General features: G+C 34.2%; 1 protein-coding gene across 1 annotated transcript; it reads right to left on the bottom strand.

Annotated features, from left to right (window-relative positions):
- Positions 1-6416: 6416 nt before the first annotated feature.
- LOC119636961 (transitional endoplasmic reticulum ATPase TER94) lies at positions 6417-10491 on the bottom strand. Its single transcript, XM_038032721.1, has 6 exons — positions 10281-10491; positions 9140-9242; positions 8615-9061; positions 6874-8463; positions 6654-6808; positions 6417-6592 (listed from the first exon to the last, which is right to left on the bottom strand). Exons 1-6 carry the CDS (start codon positions 10295-10297, stop codon positions 6499-6501), a joined length of 2406 nt encoding a protein of 801 aa, XP_037888649.1. The 5' UTR covers positions 10298-10491; the 3' UTR covers positions 6417-6498.
- Between the last annotated feature and the right edge of the window lie 7130 nt (positions 10492-17621).

Genomic DNA, 17621 nt, shown 5'->3' with positions numbered 1-17621 from the left:
AATAATAAAATTAGTTGAAAAAAATTTTAAAAAAAAAAAAAAAAAAACAAACTAATCTAAATGAGTTGAGGGTTTTCATTTTTATATATTTATTATTTTACTGAACCCTAGACGATGAGGATTTACGCTAATTTCGACATTCCTTTAATAAAACTACGATTTTTGTATCCACACATGTTCAAGATAAGTTGAATTACGTTGGTTAGTTTTCAATCAAAAGAACTCACCCGATCCTCACAAGCATAAGATTGCGTTGCCCTTCTGCATCTTTAATGCTGGTAAGTATTTCAATATCCATTCGAATGAAATTTTAAATATTTTTTTTAAACTCAATAAAAATAAATAGAAAATGTTTTGCTTGTTTATGCAGGAAGTAAAGACATTAGCTTTATCAAACAATACGTCGCTCAATAAGTTGGTAGGATGACGCAATTATCGGCGAATTCACCTCGACTATTAGTTTACACGTTACATTTGATTTAGTGACGCTATCTTTGCGTTTTTCAAAACAATATAAATGGCATGTGTAGCGTACGACATATGGATGGTACGCCGCTATTGACGAATCCATTCCTCTCATTAGTTAACAAGTTACAGCTGCTCCAGTGACGCTACTGTTGTAATTTTCAAAACGTTGAAAAATGCGGAATTTCTTCCGCTATTGTCAGTAACGTCATCCTACGAATTTATTGAACGATGTGTTATATGTAATAAATCTAACAACTCAACGGCCATGGGTTCAAATCCAAAGTTCGGTATTGGTTCCATTAAAGCCGATAGACTGTAGAATTAGAATTTACTTCTCTGGCTAAATTAATAATTGTAATAAAATTTAAAAAAGTCATAAACTGTCACTTAACTGCTCCGGGCTAATCTAAACCGTTCGTGAACTATGAGAGACATCAAGACAAGTACTTGGCCTAAATTTCCGATCGGTATATGCCATAGATTCTGAAACTTTTTAACAATTTGCAAAGTAAACTTGTATGGCGCAGAGAAATCTGCCTAAATCTATGTTGACTTTTATTATATAAATTTTTATGAAATTGCTAAACCGAACTTTTGAAAATTTCAAAAGGAATGACAAAATTAGCTCAATTATCTACATCGTTGATATGGTTGTAGTAAAAAATATAAATGAATAATTAAAATGACGCCTTCTCTCCCTCTCTCCGCCTCTCATATTCTTACGCGATGAGCTTATTTTTTTAACTTGAAATTCATCAACGATGGTTAATTTCCTGTCGCTCATATTAATAAATATACATGAAAATTGAAAAACAAATGAATAAAATGCGAGCACAAATAATATTAAAAGAAATATTTATGAAAACTTACATTTCAAAAGGAATTTAATGTTTAAGTGTTTTAAGGACAAAAAAAAAAAAAAAAATCTTTAAAAAAGAAAATAAAGTATTTAAAAAAAAAAAAAAAAAAAAAAAAAAATTCTAAAAGCTAACAAAAAAAAAAAAAAAAAAAATAAATTATAATTAAAAAAATTTTTTTTTTTTTTTTTTTGGCTCAGCTCATTAAGAATTAAACAGGAGTAAAAATATAATAAACAAAATGATAATAATCATATTCGAGATGAAAGTGCTGGACATTTTCTTCACATTCATTAAATAAAAACTTTTAATCAGAACTCATCCCTACACTGAAGCCCGCATCCCGCAACAGTAATAACCTATGCACAAAATAAATGAAAACATTGCATAGCATAGCATTGCATAAAAACCGTTCCTTTGATTGATTATTAAGAATATCTTAGTTATAGTTACGCCTTTCATAATAGTGCTAACATATGGTTGAATAGACTTGCATTCTTGTATTCTTCAAAATAATGGCAATCGGAATTCTTTTAATCAAATAAGAGACTGATAATGGAATATCAGCGCATTCCATGCAGCACCACAAATGCTTAATTCCATGTCCATCAATAAGGCCCAAGTACGACTACAGTTTGTTTTCCATATCAAACGGACAGTTTCCTCTAACTTGCACTGGCAGTGCTTTTCGCCTTCTTCCTCAGCATGAAAACATAGCGAGCAGTTAGGAGCTGGAGTTTATTTTCTCCGACATTACATTCGCTAGCAGGCGTGCGAATCGAATATGGTTAAAAAAAACACGAGTTCGCATTGAGTAGCCTTAGCGTTTTTCTTTTTAGGCTACAATAAAAAAAGACATAGCTTAGGTGGGCTAGAGTTTGAAAAGAACTAAAACATAGACTAACAAGAACTTTTTGCTTCAAAAGCTAAAATTATAGTTTTAGAACTTTTTCCATTTTCACGAAAAATCATCGGCGGCCTTCAACTTCTCTCTCTAGCTTTTGACTAAACTTTAAGCTTTTATTTCACCGACAACTGACTGATTGTTTCCTTTCGCCTTTAACGCCTTTATACGACTTCAGTCCAATAGGTCGTACGGTGTCTTCACTCATTCTTGGACTTTGAACGTACATTTTTTTGGTGTCAAAAGATATATGGCCTATGTTTAAGATATTGGTCCATATATAGCTTGTTTAGATACATAAATGCATTTGTTTATTTATCTTTATTTATTTAGTTAAAATTTAATTTAAAAGAAACAATATTTTAATTATTTCCAAGATTCTCATAACTGGCTGAGAGTGACATCACGCACGCACACAGTCATAGAGAAATAATAAGTTCCAAACGTCGAACAAGCAGTTCTTTTGGTAGAAAATCCGGTTTTATAATAAAAAATTATAAATTTCTTATCGATTCATGAAGTGTACAGTGTTGAGGTACGCACGGATTAGTAAATCAGGTAAATAGCTGTCAAGGCCTTACTTGCACATACGTACCTTGATCATGTTCGCCTGTTGTTGTTCAAGAAGCCAGTGTGCCGTGCTTGGGCTTTAGTGCTTGAGTCAAGTGAAGTGTCTACGCAGGTGGATGCAAATCTTTCGTGAAAAAAGGCTGTAGAGAGCCTTACCAACTATCCGGGTTTTGACCAAGTGCCGAGTTGATCCCGCTTAAATTTCAGTAGCACTTCTATAAACTGCTCTTATGTCCCCGGTTGAAGAGTGGCCAGAATGTTTAAGATCACTAACAAATTCAGTCTCGCAAGTAGACGCAACTCTTTCATAACGAAAGGTCGTAGGGAGCTTTTCCATGCATCCAATTCTTGACTACGGTGCCGAGTTGCTGAACGGCTTAGGTGTTTTTCATTGAAGAGCGGCCCTAATGCCCTGTCTCCCTAAATACTTTTAATTAATTTCTTCATGGTTGGTGAAGTGAAATCATTATTTCGCGCGGTTTTGCGTGAGCTTTAGGAAAACGCGCAGTACATTTAAACTTTTGCATTATTGAATGTGTTATTTCAGGCATGTAACTGATTAGGTAAGAGGGCCTTTGCATAAATAGCTATGCGGAAAACGGCTGGCCTTTATTAACTGCCGAGACTGATTACAGTGATACAATGTGTCTTCTTTGGAAAATGCGCTTTCAAACTGTGTTGCAAAAATTGAGCAATAACGGGTGTGCTCCTCGGGCTCAAAGTATGCGTAATGTGAACATTAATAAAATTTTACGAGGAAACCCGAGCCGGACGTATGGGCTGATCGTGATGTATGTATTCGTCCGAACACAAAATGTTGTACTTCCTTCACAACGCATATATTCGTCATGTGTAGTCAATTGATTGAAAGGCCTTGTTGACTTCAAATTGTTTAAAAAAATCTTTAAAATTGTATCTCAGAGATAGATTTTGTTTGCTAGCTGCCCCAGTAGTTCTTATCACTTCTCAATTAAAAAAGTTGGAAACTGAAAAAACACTTTAATACATTTCCTTTTCCATATGAGTCAACAGATACCGAAATAAATTCTTTCTAGCATTTACTAAACTCATCTAAAAGGTTGCCATTAACGGCTAGCAGCCAATCTATCTACAGGCTTTTTAATTCTTCTCTATAAGCCGTCGATACTTCACAAATAAAAATCATTATAGGATTGCCATGAAATGAAAAGCAATGTCGTATGCTGGTCTGCTGCAGAACCAGAGAGAACAAATTCAATCTCAATTATGATTTTCCTTTGATTTAATTTGAATTTCATATTTATCAAAGTGACGTTTTTTCATGCCATGCGAACTTTTTAAAAATTTTAATTCGTATTAGAAATTTTTTTTTCTTTGTTTTAATGTTTCAAAAATGTATTTAAATAGACATCAAATCAGAATTTCACTTTGTAATAATTTGAAAAAATCTGAAAATTTTATGAAAAAAAAAAGAGAAAAAAACAATTCTTAAAAAATGGAAAACAAAGTATACATACGAGTACATACCAAAAGATACTGTTAAGTACATAAACAAATACGATAATACCATAATTAAATATAATTGTTGTGTTGTATGTGTAAAACAGAAAACAAATTAACAATAACATATAATAATAATAATAATAATGAAACAAAAAATAAATAAATAAAAAAATAAACATGGACGTAAAACATTAAAAACAAAAGAACAAAAAAAAACATTGTATTAAAAATGAAATGGAAATAAAGAATAAATAAAATAATGTACACCTGTACCGAGCAAGTTTCATTCTATGGAAAATTCACAAGTTTTTCCCAAAATTACCCATGTTTTGAATGCACATTTAAAAACCTATATTTTGATCTCTTGGTTTGTGTGAAGATATTTGTAAGCATCTGAGGGCCACCTTTTAAACTTAACATACAGGATTCCCTGAGGAATGTAAGCATCAAGATTTTGAAACGAAATACATGAAACAGAATTGCCTAAGAGATCTGGAAATTTAACATTTTTCAAGGTATTGGGTTGTTCGGAAAGTCGTTTCGCTTTCTTTTTTTTTCTCAGTCAAATTAAAAGAGGATTTTATTACGGTGGACAAATGCTCAAATTCGATCGATAAATGTAATTTCTCAGCGTTCCTTCGAATTGACGCTCTTCGGTTTGCATTAGTTAGTCCCTTTATTTTGTCTTCGCATCCATTTCAACTGACATTGTAGAACATGCTACATCACACACACACAGTTTGCATTACTTAGTCCCTTTGTTTTGGCTTCTCATCTTCTGGAACATGGTATATCATCGATGTCAAAATTGTTGGGACGAAATTTTGTAAACCAGTTTTGGTATTGGTCTTCTTCATACATATTCAATAATTTTTCTTCTTTTTCTTGCTCGATTTATAATTTTACTTGATCGATAATAAAGAACTAAAATATGTCGGCTTTTGGTGGTTAACACTTTCCATAGCTGATAAGGCAATCAGGCAAAAGCCATTTTACAGAATCAAGCAAAACGTTTCAGAAACACGCCTTAATACATTAGCTCTTAAACCATATAATAAAATTTTATATATTTTATATATCAAGTGTCTTGGAAAAATGCAATTAAATCAACGATTAGGAAAAAATGAAATGGCTTTACGGACAACCTAACACAATTCGATTTCCCTCTCACTAACGCATAAGGAGATCTAGTATTTAGCATGCCATAATAGACCCATGCGGTTCAAATTAGGTTCATTTAGTTTTTTTATTTCATTACAGTTATAAAGAAATTTTCATCACAAAAGCATTAACAATTAGGCTTTTTTTTGGCATATAATAATTTACGTTTCATAAGAATCCTTATAGGCAGTTGATATCCCAAAGATATATTTATCAAATTCGGTAAGTTAGATTTCTTTATCTATTTACTATTATGAGGTAAAATTCACCACGAAATTTTGGAAACTTTTTACCAAATAAGCTTCAATTTCCCTAAGATCGGTTATATGAGACGGGTTCAAAAAATTGCCCCAGCCGTTCACGCCAATTTAGAATATTGAAAAACCATCTATACCACAAGTGGTATACCACTCAACGAGTAAGGTCGATGAGATTTCCCAGTTATTTGCCTGGTTTACGTTCTTTTCAAGAGACGAGCGGCGTCGCCGTTTTGAAATCTTTATTTACTGTTTGGCAGCACTGGCGATACAAATCCTTTCGTTCACCATAATTTTAATTTCAACTGTCGCCTAACAGAAGCGTATAAGCAGAGCAAAGAAATAAAATTATCTTCGCTTTAATTTTCACATTCACAAAAAATGATTAAATTCTTAATATTTTTTTTTTCCAATCTAAAAACTGCTTTTATTTATATTCAATATATGATATATATTAAGAGCAAGAGAATATTTTAGAAAGATCGATCTTTGTTGTTGTTTTACGGTATGTGTTTTTTTCTGTTTAAATTATAATGTAAAGTAATTACCAAGAAGAGAAAAAGACAGTAACGGCATACTTTGGTGACACAGCAGTAGAGTAGTAACTGTCTTCTTTTCTTTCTCGCTTACGAAGAATGATTAGTTGTCATCTTACTCGCGTTTTGTTGTTGATGGAATTGTTGAAATGTTACGAGTGGTTGTTGTCGGTTTATGTTAGTTAATTCGTTTTTTTTTTTTTTTTTTTTTTCATGGTATGATTATAGTAAATGATCGGAAAGGAATTAAAACTAAAAAAAATCTAACTGTATAAATCATCATCTCCGTTGTCGCCGGGTGGATTCACCGGCACATTAGGACCTGAGCCTTGCGTAGCGTTAGAACTACCAGGGAATCTGTATGAATGTATAATTACGTTATATAGAGTAACCTTGGGAAAAGTTGTAAAAGACTTGCCTAAAATTTTGACCGAAACCACGAGACTGTTGTAAGGTTTGGGCGAACATCTCATATTTACGTATATCGTTGTCTGACACAGAGCGGCGTGCGAATCGCATAGCTTCTTCAAAGTGAGCACGTGTTATTTCTGGCACCGGATCGTCTTCATCCATCTGTTAAATTGAACAAAACGAAACCGTCTTAACATAAATTCACTATGACCTCATCTTATACATACGTCCATTGCGGAACTTTGCTTTTCGGCACGTTCCTTTTCACGTCGTATTTCTGCCTCAATTGCCTGGCGAATGGCTAATTTACAAGCTCGCTGACAGATTTCGGTCAAATCAGCTCCGGAGAATCCTTGCGTAACTTTGGCTATATACCCCAGATCTACATCTTTGGCTAAAGGCGATTTACGTAGATTAGCCTTTAAGATAGCTTCGCGTGACTTATCATCGGGGAGGGGTATATAGATGAGTTGATCTAAACGACCTGGACGTAAAATAGCCGGATCTATGATATCAGGCCTATTAGTGGCCCCAATAATGAAAACATTCTTTTTAGCGCCCATTCCGTCCATTTCAGTTAATATTTGATTAATCACTCGATCCGCAGCACCACCAGCATCACCAACATTACCGCCACGCGCTTTAGCAATTGAATCCAATTCATCAAAGAATAGAACACAAGGGGCAGCCGAACGGGCCTTATCAAAAATATCCCTCACGTTGGCTTCAGACTCGCCGAACCACATTGTCAGTAATTCCGGGCCCTTAACGGATATAAAGTTCGCTTGGCATTCGTTGGCAATGGCTTTAGCCAACAATGTCTTACCGCAACCTGGCGGTCCGTAGAACAAAACTCCACGACTTGGTTGCATGCCGAATTTAAGGAATTTATCGGGATGCTCTACAGGATATTGCACCAATTCTTGCAACTCCTTCTTGACATTTTCTAAGCCACCAATGTCGGCCCAAGTAGTATTGGGCACTTCGACTACTGTCTCACGTAAAGCTGAAGGACTTGATTTGGTCATGGCGTAACGGAAATTCTCCATCGTAACAGCCAGCGAAGCCAACACTTCAGCGTCAATTTTATCATCCTCCAGATCAATTAGATCCATTTTCTCACGTATTTGCTGCAATGCAGCTTCCGAACACAGTGAGGCCAAATCGGCTCCTACATGACCATGAGTTTCGGCGGCAATTTGTTCTAAGTCTACGTCATCTGCCAATTTCATGTTCTTAGTATGTATACGCAATACTTCCAATCGCCCTGTTGCGTCTGGTATACCGATATCAATTTCTCGATCGAAACGGCCAAAACGTCTTAAAGCTGGATCGATCGAATTGGGACGATTAGTAGCAGCCATTACAATCAAATGTGAACTTTTTTTCATGCCGTCCATCAGTGTCAACAGCTGAGATACAATTCGACGTTCAACTTCGCCATGAGTTTTATCACGCTTGGGGGCAATAGCATCAATCTCGTCAATGAATATAATAGCTGGTGAATTCTTTTCTGCTTCCTCAAAAGCTTTGCGTAAATTCGATTCAGATTCACCGGCCAATTTCGACATAATTTCAGGCCCGTTGATTAGGAAAAAGAAAGCACCTGTTTCGTTGGCTACGGCACGTGCAATTAAAGTCTTACCCGTACCGGGAGGACCGTACATAAGAATACCACGTGGTGGCTTGACACCGATGGCTTTAAATAGAGATGGATGTCGTAACGGCAACTCTACCATCTCTTTGATTTGAGCCAACTGTTTGCGACAGCCACCAATGTCATCATAGCCTACGGCGTTCAACGATTCCTCCTCTTCCTGCGCAGCGGGAAAGAAAAGAAAATTAAAGTAATAAATATTTTTTCGGAAAGTTTGCATCCTTTTTCCAAAGTCAAATCACATCTCATATTAAATGGCACATGTATAACAAATGCGGCTAACTGATTGCAACCATTTGCATATTACTTACTTCACGTTTAATGGGATCACCATCACAGAAAATCACGGTTTCGGGGGCCACAATACAATAAGGCTCTGGATCGGTGAGTACAACTTTAAATTCAATCGGGCGCATAGCAGCGCGTACAATAAAATTATCACCCATATGAATGGGCCTATACGCCTCCAGGAAGTAAGGTTTCAGATAAATTTCGAACAGATTACCGGTGACACCTTCGGTAGTATCATCAATAGGCAAAATACGTACACGTTTGCCATACTTAACATCCGGACAGGGATGAATTGAGACGACATCAGATAAATGAACACACAAATTATTACGCACCACACGATTCATGCGTATCTTTTCATCGGGACAAGTGTCATCCGATAAAACGATACACACAGTTTCTTTACGACGTTTCCCCTTCAAGATGACTGTATCGCCTCGAAATAACTGCAACTCATCCATTTTCGCCTTAATTGAAAAATAAAATCAAAAATAAATTGCTCGGATATACATTTAGTTTATCGGTTTTCAAAACACTTATCTCACCTGCGACAATGAGACCACGGAGTTGTCATCATTGGTTGCTTCATCAACAATTAAACGATTTGGGCGATCTTTGCGCTTGAGAATGGCAGTAGCCAAATCTTCACTGTAATGAATTCAAAGCATTAACAAATTTTCATCAAGCCAGTTACGAAAAAAAAAAAAAACTTAAATCAAATTAAAAAAAAAAAAAAAAATGCCAACCGTTTTTCCATGGGCGCAGGATCTTTGCTAATACTTGAACCCGATGCTTTGCCACGGTTGCCTTCGTTAGGTTTTGATAAATGCAATACACCTTGAGATCGCTTTAAATCTTGATCCTGCCGATATTTGTGTACATAATTTTGCACATCATGATCTTCGTCTATGGTATCGTCTTCATAAACGTCCATATCGGATTCTTGATTGGAATCCGCGTTCCAACGTGGAAAAGAACTACGCCGACGAGGATTGTTGCCGCCGTTACTATTACGTCTATCACTGCCACCAGTCGCCATTTCTCAAACTATGCTCAATAGTGCTAAGCTGTCCTTTCTTGCTGTTCTTTCTATTTCGTGTCTATTCAAACACAGCAAAATTTTGATGTATATATATATACATGTACCTATATATACATACACACTAACAACTGCCGTATAAGCGTGTGCAGATGGCTGGTTAATTCTTCTTCTTCTCTATTACCACTCTTTTTCAATATATATTTAGTAATTGTTTTTTTTTTAATAATTTCTTACGTTGATAGCAATTTTTTCATTGTTTTAACAGAGAACTCGCACATAAATCTTGACATGACTACAAGTTTGAAAGTTAACTCAAAACATATTTGATCTATGCATCATTCTATATGATTAGAAAAGAAAATCAACATTTTTAAAACCAGTAATCAATTCTGCTATCGAAACTTTTCAATTTTCCCTCAAATGAAACGTGTTGTATTTCCAAAAACATATCAAGAACTTAAGGTAGCTTTCAAATATTAATATCATATCTTCTGTTAATCGTATCTAAGCAATTTTATATAAGATTTTACTTGTTTCTAACAACATGACAACGCAGAAAATTGAAACCCTACTCTTTTGTGTATTTTTTGGTTGGGGTAATTTTTCTGTCGGCTTTACTTCTTTGCACGGTTACACACACTCACCTTTTTGAGTCGGCCATTGTTTTATTATTAGTAGGTATAGAACTTTATTCACTTAATAAAAAAAACTAATATTAAATAATTTACACGTCACAGCGTTTACTACAAGCGTTTTATGAAATATTAAAGAACTTTTTTTGACAGATTTTCTATAATTCAACACAAACTTAATTCACTTTCTTATCCTCTTTACTAAAGCTGACTCGCTGCAGTGTTGACAACTACTAAACGATGAATTTGCAACAATTTTTGACAATTCGCAATAGAGTTGCCAAGATTACGATTAAGACTACATATGAATCTATAATAAAATGGGCAGCATTCTTTCAAATGGAAAAAGAGCTGCCAACGAGTGTAACTAGCTTACAAACACATGGTTTTTGTGCAATATATATACATTGCTCCATTTCCAAAGAAAGTCAGGATAATGTTTCAAGTGAAAAAAACCATCACACAGCTCTTTAGCCGTACATATATGCTTAACTAAATAGTAACTTAAAGAATATCACTGCTAATGATATAAAGAGCGACAAATGTTAGAAATGAAATTTTTACTATTCAGGAGTTCTCAACAGACACTGAGTAAGGAAAAATAGGTTTTTGGAGAATTCTAACCTTTATATCTTCTTCTTCTTCCTGTCAGTAAACCAACAATAGATAATTTACTGAGGTTAGTAAAAAAGATTTATTGGGAACACGAAGATCTTCGTTTGAATTTTAATAAAGTTGGTGTTTAGCTTATTTGTAAATGTATATTTCACATATATATAGTTATATATCTTTTGGCGTTATGGCGTCCGCCATGTAATCTTAATTAAAGAGAACGGATTATTTGATTAATCTGGCAAATCCTCTTACAATCAAGACTTGGGTTTCTATGAAATCCTTAATGAATTTATATCAAAGTTTAGTTAGTTTCATTTTCAATGCTTTTGACTTTCCACTTTCAATATACAGTTTGATAGTTTTTCACTTTTAACATTTTGTCATAATATTATTTCACTTTTTATACCCCACTTCTCATATTTTGGTTTAACGTTATTTCACTTTTAACATTCCATTTTTAATATTTTTCAGATATTAATTAGCGTTTAATATTATGTCACTTTCAATATTTTTCCAATGAAGGTTGTGTTATTTCTGGACTTGTTATATATAGCTATCGGATGCGATTTCTTGTGGTTCATCAATGTCTATTTTTTCAGTCAATTTAGCAGAACCAACAGGATCCATGCTTTTTGTTGCAAACTACACGGTTTCACTATGTTAGGTACCGTGTCACCAACTTTGCTCGATCAGGGCAGCTAAATTCTTTTGTTGCAATTTCGCTAAATATTGTAAGAGAATCTGTTCCCATTGGTGTGGATGACTTTGGTTTTGTTTTCTTTCTAATTGTTCGCAATGTACGCGATGTACTTTGTATTTTCGAGGGCTGCAACCTTGCATATTTGGATGGACGCATTTCTTCCTTGTAGCGGCAAAGATTCGTCACTTTGCGGGAAGTGATCTTTCTCAAGTTTAAATTAATATTCTTTTTTTATATTCTATGATAAAGCGTCAAGTGAATTTCGTAGTATGAGATGTGATAGAGTAGATGTGTGCGTATATATATATAAAAGTGACTTTTTCGGATAATTTATTTGAGTTTTGTTTATTCTTTTTTTTCAATTTTTTGCTCTTCAGAATTGCTCAAAATTAATCGAATTCGATACACTTTAAAATTTGCTTATGTAACTTTAATTCTTTCCTATAAAAAATATGTTTGTAAAAAAGGCATCAAAAATGATATGCGATAAATGTACCTTGACTGGTGGCGAAAAAGATTAATATATTAAAATATCATTAGATATACTTTCGCATACACTGCTATAGGAACATTCTTCAAAGAAGCAGCTGATGTGCTAGATATCGCTCAGGATTATATATAATGCGCATAATGCCAATACCTTACATGCACAGAGCGATAACGATATTCTGCGGCTGTCATTACGAGTCAGAGGCTCTTTAAGACCATAAAGATGAAATGTATTCCCACCTTTACCGTTCCATTTTCTAGAACTTGCAAGCTCATTAAAACGTAGGAAGAAATTTGGTTCATTTTCATGGATCAGTTTTGAAACCTCGTCTAAGAACATGATAGTGGAACGATTGTTCCAATTTTCAAGACGCCATAAGCTAGCTCTTGTTCTTTAATGAACAGGTTTCTAAGTAGCTCATCTTTGCAAGTGTGCTTATCCAATTTCAAACCAATACCTGCATTGAAATGGAAGCTACAAATTTGGGCAGATTTTGCTCTTTCTTACATTCGACCTTTGGTCACCAGCCAGTAGTCCACATGTCACATGTCATCTGCGTACGTATTTCAATTTTTTTTTGATTGCAACCTTTTTAACAGGAGATCAGATACAAACGTATAGACAGATAGATAGGCACATAAATATTGTTAAATTAATTCAGGTCCGCAACGTCTTTTAACGGTATATATATAATGACGCTTATTTCTGGGTATTCAGATATAGAAAGAGAAAACTCGTGCATTTCAATTCTTCGTTGATGGGCATAAAAATTAATAATGTTTCATGTGTTTCAAGTTCGCTAAAGCTAAAGTCAGCCTCATACGTTGAATCGCACAGAATTATCGATGAGGTGAAACGAACGAATTTTCTTTCTATATTGACAAGTGCTTGTATATCAAGAGATTGTCTTATTTTCCCTAATATTTTTATGAAAACACTAAAAGCTTGTCCTCTTTAAAAGAACGTTAGTGTGTTGCGTCTAGAAAGATCCTATCTTTATTTTAGAGCCTGTCTATTCGGCACCGTTCACGTCCAAAATTGATTGGCGACATCGTCAAGTCTTCTTGTTCCTCTTAGGCTCATCAGACAACAAGCACAAACGTTGCCCGCTTTTCTTCTTACGCACACTTGTAAGGTCTTGTGTAAAGGTTTAAAGGAAGTGAATATAGCTATTTGACTAACTGATTATTTCGGGAGAGTTGCTTAATAATGTCATATTCCTATTTTCGGGTTAAAAAGTTCCAAATGGTAAACACAATGGAAAGCCGGGTTACTTAATTCAAATATTCTTCCGATATATACGCTGCTCTCGCTTTTCGGTATTCCACCTCTAGCTTCAGTTCAAGTTGAATACACCTTCTCTGGGCTTTCATAGCTTGATCTGGAAATTGTAATGTACAAAAGTTTAACCAATATCTTAAATAAGAAGAAATTGGTAAAAGGATTACCGACATTGACTTGGGAAGAATTTTCGATACCATCGTTTCAAAGCAGCAGAAATTGTAGGGGTGTCTATAAATTTTCTCATTCTTTTTTTTTTTTGTTAACTTTCAACAAAGCATTTGCACAAGATTTGAATAAAATATTGCATCAGCAAGTTTTATGAGTTCGATATTACAGTTTTTTGCATAAGTGTATACAGATCGGACGCGTTTTCGAACAATCCAAATTCCAGCTTTCAGTTACAATTTGTGAGAGCAAATCTAGTACACTTCCCTTCTCAGATAATGAATGTAAACAAGTAGGAATATTATAATCGGGTAAGGCCGACCGTTAGATGCCCTACATCACTTCGTCTAGTGCAGTTTTTGTAACAATGCTTCAAAAATCACATATTGTTCTCATACTTACTATTCATGCAAGCCCGCATATTGAAGGTTGTACGAAACATCGCAACTTGACCACACTTATCTTGCTTTCCAAAAAATTATATTATTTTTCAGTTTCCTAAAAAAGTAGAAATTAAAGCTTTTTGTCCATATAAAGGTTTGCTTTTTATATTAATCCCTATATATGTTTGAGTCTAAAAAAGGACCTATGTGATCCAAATTCTCTGCCGTTAATTTTTTTTGTAAATTGTTACTATGGACCAGTTTTTATCAAAAAATATTAAAAATTTAAACTTTCTCTGAGTGGTTTACTGTTCATGAGAAAACTTATATGGACTGGGGTTCAAGTTTCCATTATAAAACATTAACAATTAGACCGTATTTGGCATAAAAGGGTTTATATTTCCTGATTGATTTCTTTACCAATCTATTAATACGAGCCGATTTTCACCATGAAATATTGAAGATTAGACCTCTTTACCTTGAGAAGACTGAGTTTTCGTAGAAATGGGTATATGAAAGGGAGTTGAAAGAATTTCCCCGATTTTCACCATGAAATATTGAAGATTAGACCTCTTTACCTTGAGAAGACTGAGTTTTCGTAGAAATGGGTATATGAAAGGGAGTTGAAAGAATTTTCCCAATTGGACTAAATTTTTGATATCAGTTTTGAATGGCAAAATACTACTACACAGAGAGTTTTGTCGGGAAATTTTGAAATTTGGAATTTTTCTGCGTGGGGAATGTTCGTTCTAAGGTCAAAACACGTCAGTGCACCAAATTTCATCCAAGTACCTGTAGTTTGTTCACATAAATACTTGGACAGACATCAAACGGACGGACGGACAGACAAGCTTAAATCGATTCAGAATATGATTCTGAGTAGATAGGTATAGTGAAAGGTAGGTTTATCTCAAGTCGTTCGTGTGTTAATATAACCTATACCACAGATCGATTCAGGACATGATTCTGGGTAGAAAGGTGGGTTTATCTCAAGTCCTTCGAGTGTTAACATAACCTATGCAACAAGTGTTGCAAGGTATAAAAAATCTCATTACATATATCCTACCGAGTAAAGTCTTAAGCTTATAATCGGAACATAAACAGGTGTGTTTTACTTAGTGCCGTCACCCACGGCACCAAGTCTATATACAATCTTAAAATGCAAGCCTTTGGTTGACCTAACGTACCTTCTGTAGTGCGTTAGGAAAAAAGACGAATTTTGAAGTGATTGGAATATAAACATTAGCACCGAATATGGTTTTATTTTGTTACTAGCAAAGTAAAGCATTGCTTGGTACGTGCTCTCAAATGTCGTTTACTATCAATGTGCATGTACTTGACTATTTGTCTTTTAATTAAAAAAAAAATAGAAATATAAAATTCAATTCTAAAATATTTAGATATAAATAAATGATTGTTGTGTTCAACGCAAACATATTTGCGATATCGAGGATATATATAAAGATTAATACATATATATAAAACCATAGTAATAAATATTTATTTGCATGTGTGTCAGCGCAAGATGGAGTGAATCTTGGTTTGTGTGGATAGAAAAGCACACACGCACACACACACACCAAGCGAGCAAATCGTCAGTTTTTAAGTAGTATTGTGCCATCATCAGCAGTAACAATGTTCGGTTGTTATCGCTTTTTTGTAGGTCTCCTTTCCCTTAATAGAAAAACAAACTAACGACGGTTTCTAACTGATGTTTATTTGTGCATTTATTTGACATACATAAATTAATCAAACGAATGTATATTTAATGCACATACATGCTACATTTATGTGTGTTGCGTGTATTTGTTTGTGTCTTCAATATAACCTTGGTTTTATCATTATTATTATTATTTTCTTGATTTTTTTTTTTTTTTTTTTCCATCTTCTTTTTGTATTCGAAACCAGCCGACATTTACAAAAGAGTACGAGATGAGTTGGTTAGCAATCTGTTACACATGTACATAGATTGCGTGGAGTTCAAATGACTTCAATTGAGTACATGATGTGCTTATTGTGAAGATCAACTCGGAAGACTATATATATATACCGCAATAGTAAACCATTAAAATAAGAAAAAAAAAAAAATAAATAAATAAATAAATAGCATTTTAAGATAATCAGGTTAAAAAACGACCGCAATGTATGTAATATTTGCACAATATTTGCCAAGTTAAGCCAAAAATACTTTCAAATTTGAAAATTCATATTTAAATGTCAAAAATTAACACAAAATAAACATAACGGTTAGGAAATTGAAATGAATTGAACGTACAAATGAACGAATCAATGAATGAATGAATGAATGAATGACTAACCTTCTAACCGAGTAATATTTCGTAAATTATCATTAGGCCGACCTGTCGCTTATACATATGTCTGTTCATCTCTCTCTTTATGTTACAGATTTAATTGCACAGTGAGATTAAATTGCTACCTTTGAGGCTGTAATTTGATTAATTTGCATTAAAAAGTTTAATATCATAATAAATTGTTATAATATTTTTTTATGGTTTCTCTTCATATATATATACATACATAAGTTTGCGTGCAGTTAGCCAATTGAATTATTGTTAGTTAGTCAGCTGTCCTTGGTTTTTTTTTTTTTTTTTTCATCAAATATTCAAATATTTCAGTCTTTCAATCATGCATAAAAATCAAGACAAGGATTATATTCGGCTTTGTCTAAGTCTTGCGATAGACAACACTTCAAAATATATTCGTACTTTTTAAAAAGTAAATTGATGAGTTTTCAATGGAAATAATAACTGAAACAAGTAAAGTAAAATTGTATTCAGCTGTAACCGAATTCTTTTGCCCTCCAACGTTCTTTTGTTCTTTCGAGGGAAGCACAAAGCCCTGTAGTGGAACCCGGCAACTTAGAGCATTTACCTTAATACGATTATTCATATAACAACGACTTTTCAAAATAGAGCCTTATCTTGCTAGTGGGCGAAAAAGAGCTTCGATTCGCACCATTTTCCATAGCGTTCGTTAGTCCTTGGGCCAATGCCAGTCGGTCTATCAATTTTCATCAAAATATGTCGCAAATTGCTACCTGTAGGTTGAAAACAAGACGGACAGACGGTCGAATAAACGGGCAGACATGCTTAGAATGATGTAAAAGGTGATTCTGAGCCCATCGGTATAATAAAAGGTGGATTTACTTCAAATCCTTCTAGGTGTTGCCCACACAGATGCACCACAGCGCAAACTTAATATAATACCCTTTGTATCATAAGCCATGTAGAGTATAACACAAAGAAAAAAAATAGTATTTAAATTGTACAACAATGGTCTTTGTGACGCACTCTATACAGAATTCGCAGTACACAGTGCAAATTGAATTCGTTCTGTAGAGAGCCTTCTATTGAATTACTGTAATTCTGTACACCCGTACGAGTGATGCCAAGCTTTTGCTTTGCGAGTAGAAGAAATTCTGCTAATCGTAAGCAAAAAACATGCTTGGTTGTATGTTTCACGAAAGTGAAGCCAAGTTGAAAATAAGAGCTCGCCATGAACTTTAGAATATTTTTGACGAATTCAATATTTGAATTGTATATGAAGAGCGTTACATATTGTACGACCAGAAAAGTATATTGTACGACCAGAAAAGTATATTGTACGATGGTCTCAAATAAATAAATAAAATCTCTAAGATTCTTCTTCCACCCCTCTCTCACTCTTCCTTTATTTCATAGAATTTCTCTTTTGGA

Source organism: Glossina fuscipes, unplaced genomic scaffold (assembly GCF_014805625.2).
Source record: "Glossina fuscipes isolate IAEA_lab_2018 unplaced genomic scaffold, Yale_Gfus_2 42, whole genome shotgun sequence".
Classification (NCBI taxonomy): domain Eukaryota; kingdom Metazoa; phylum Arthropoda; class Insecta; order Diptera; family Glossinidae; genus Glossina; species Glossina fuscipes.
The sequence above is the reverse complement of the archived record's forward strand: the minus strand, read 5'-3'. Positions and strand labels throughout refer to the sequence as shown.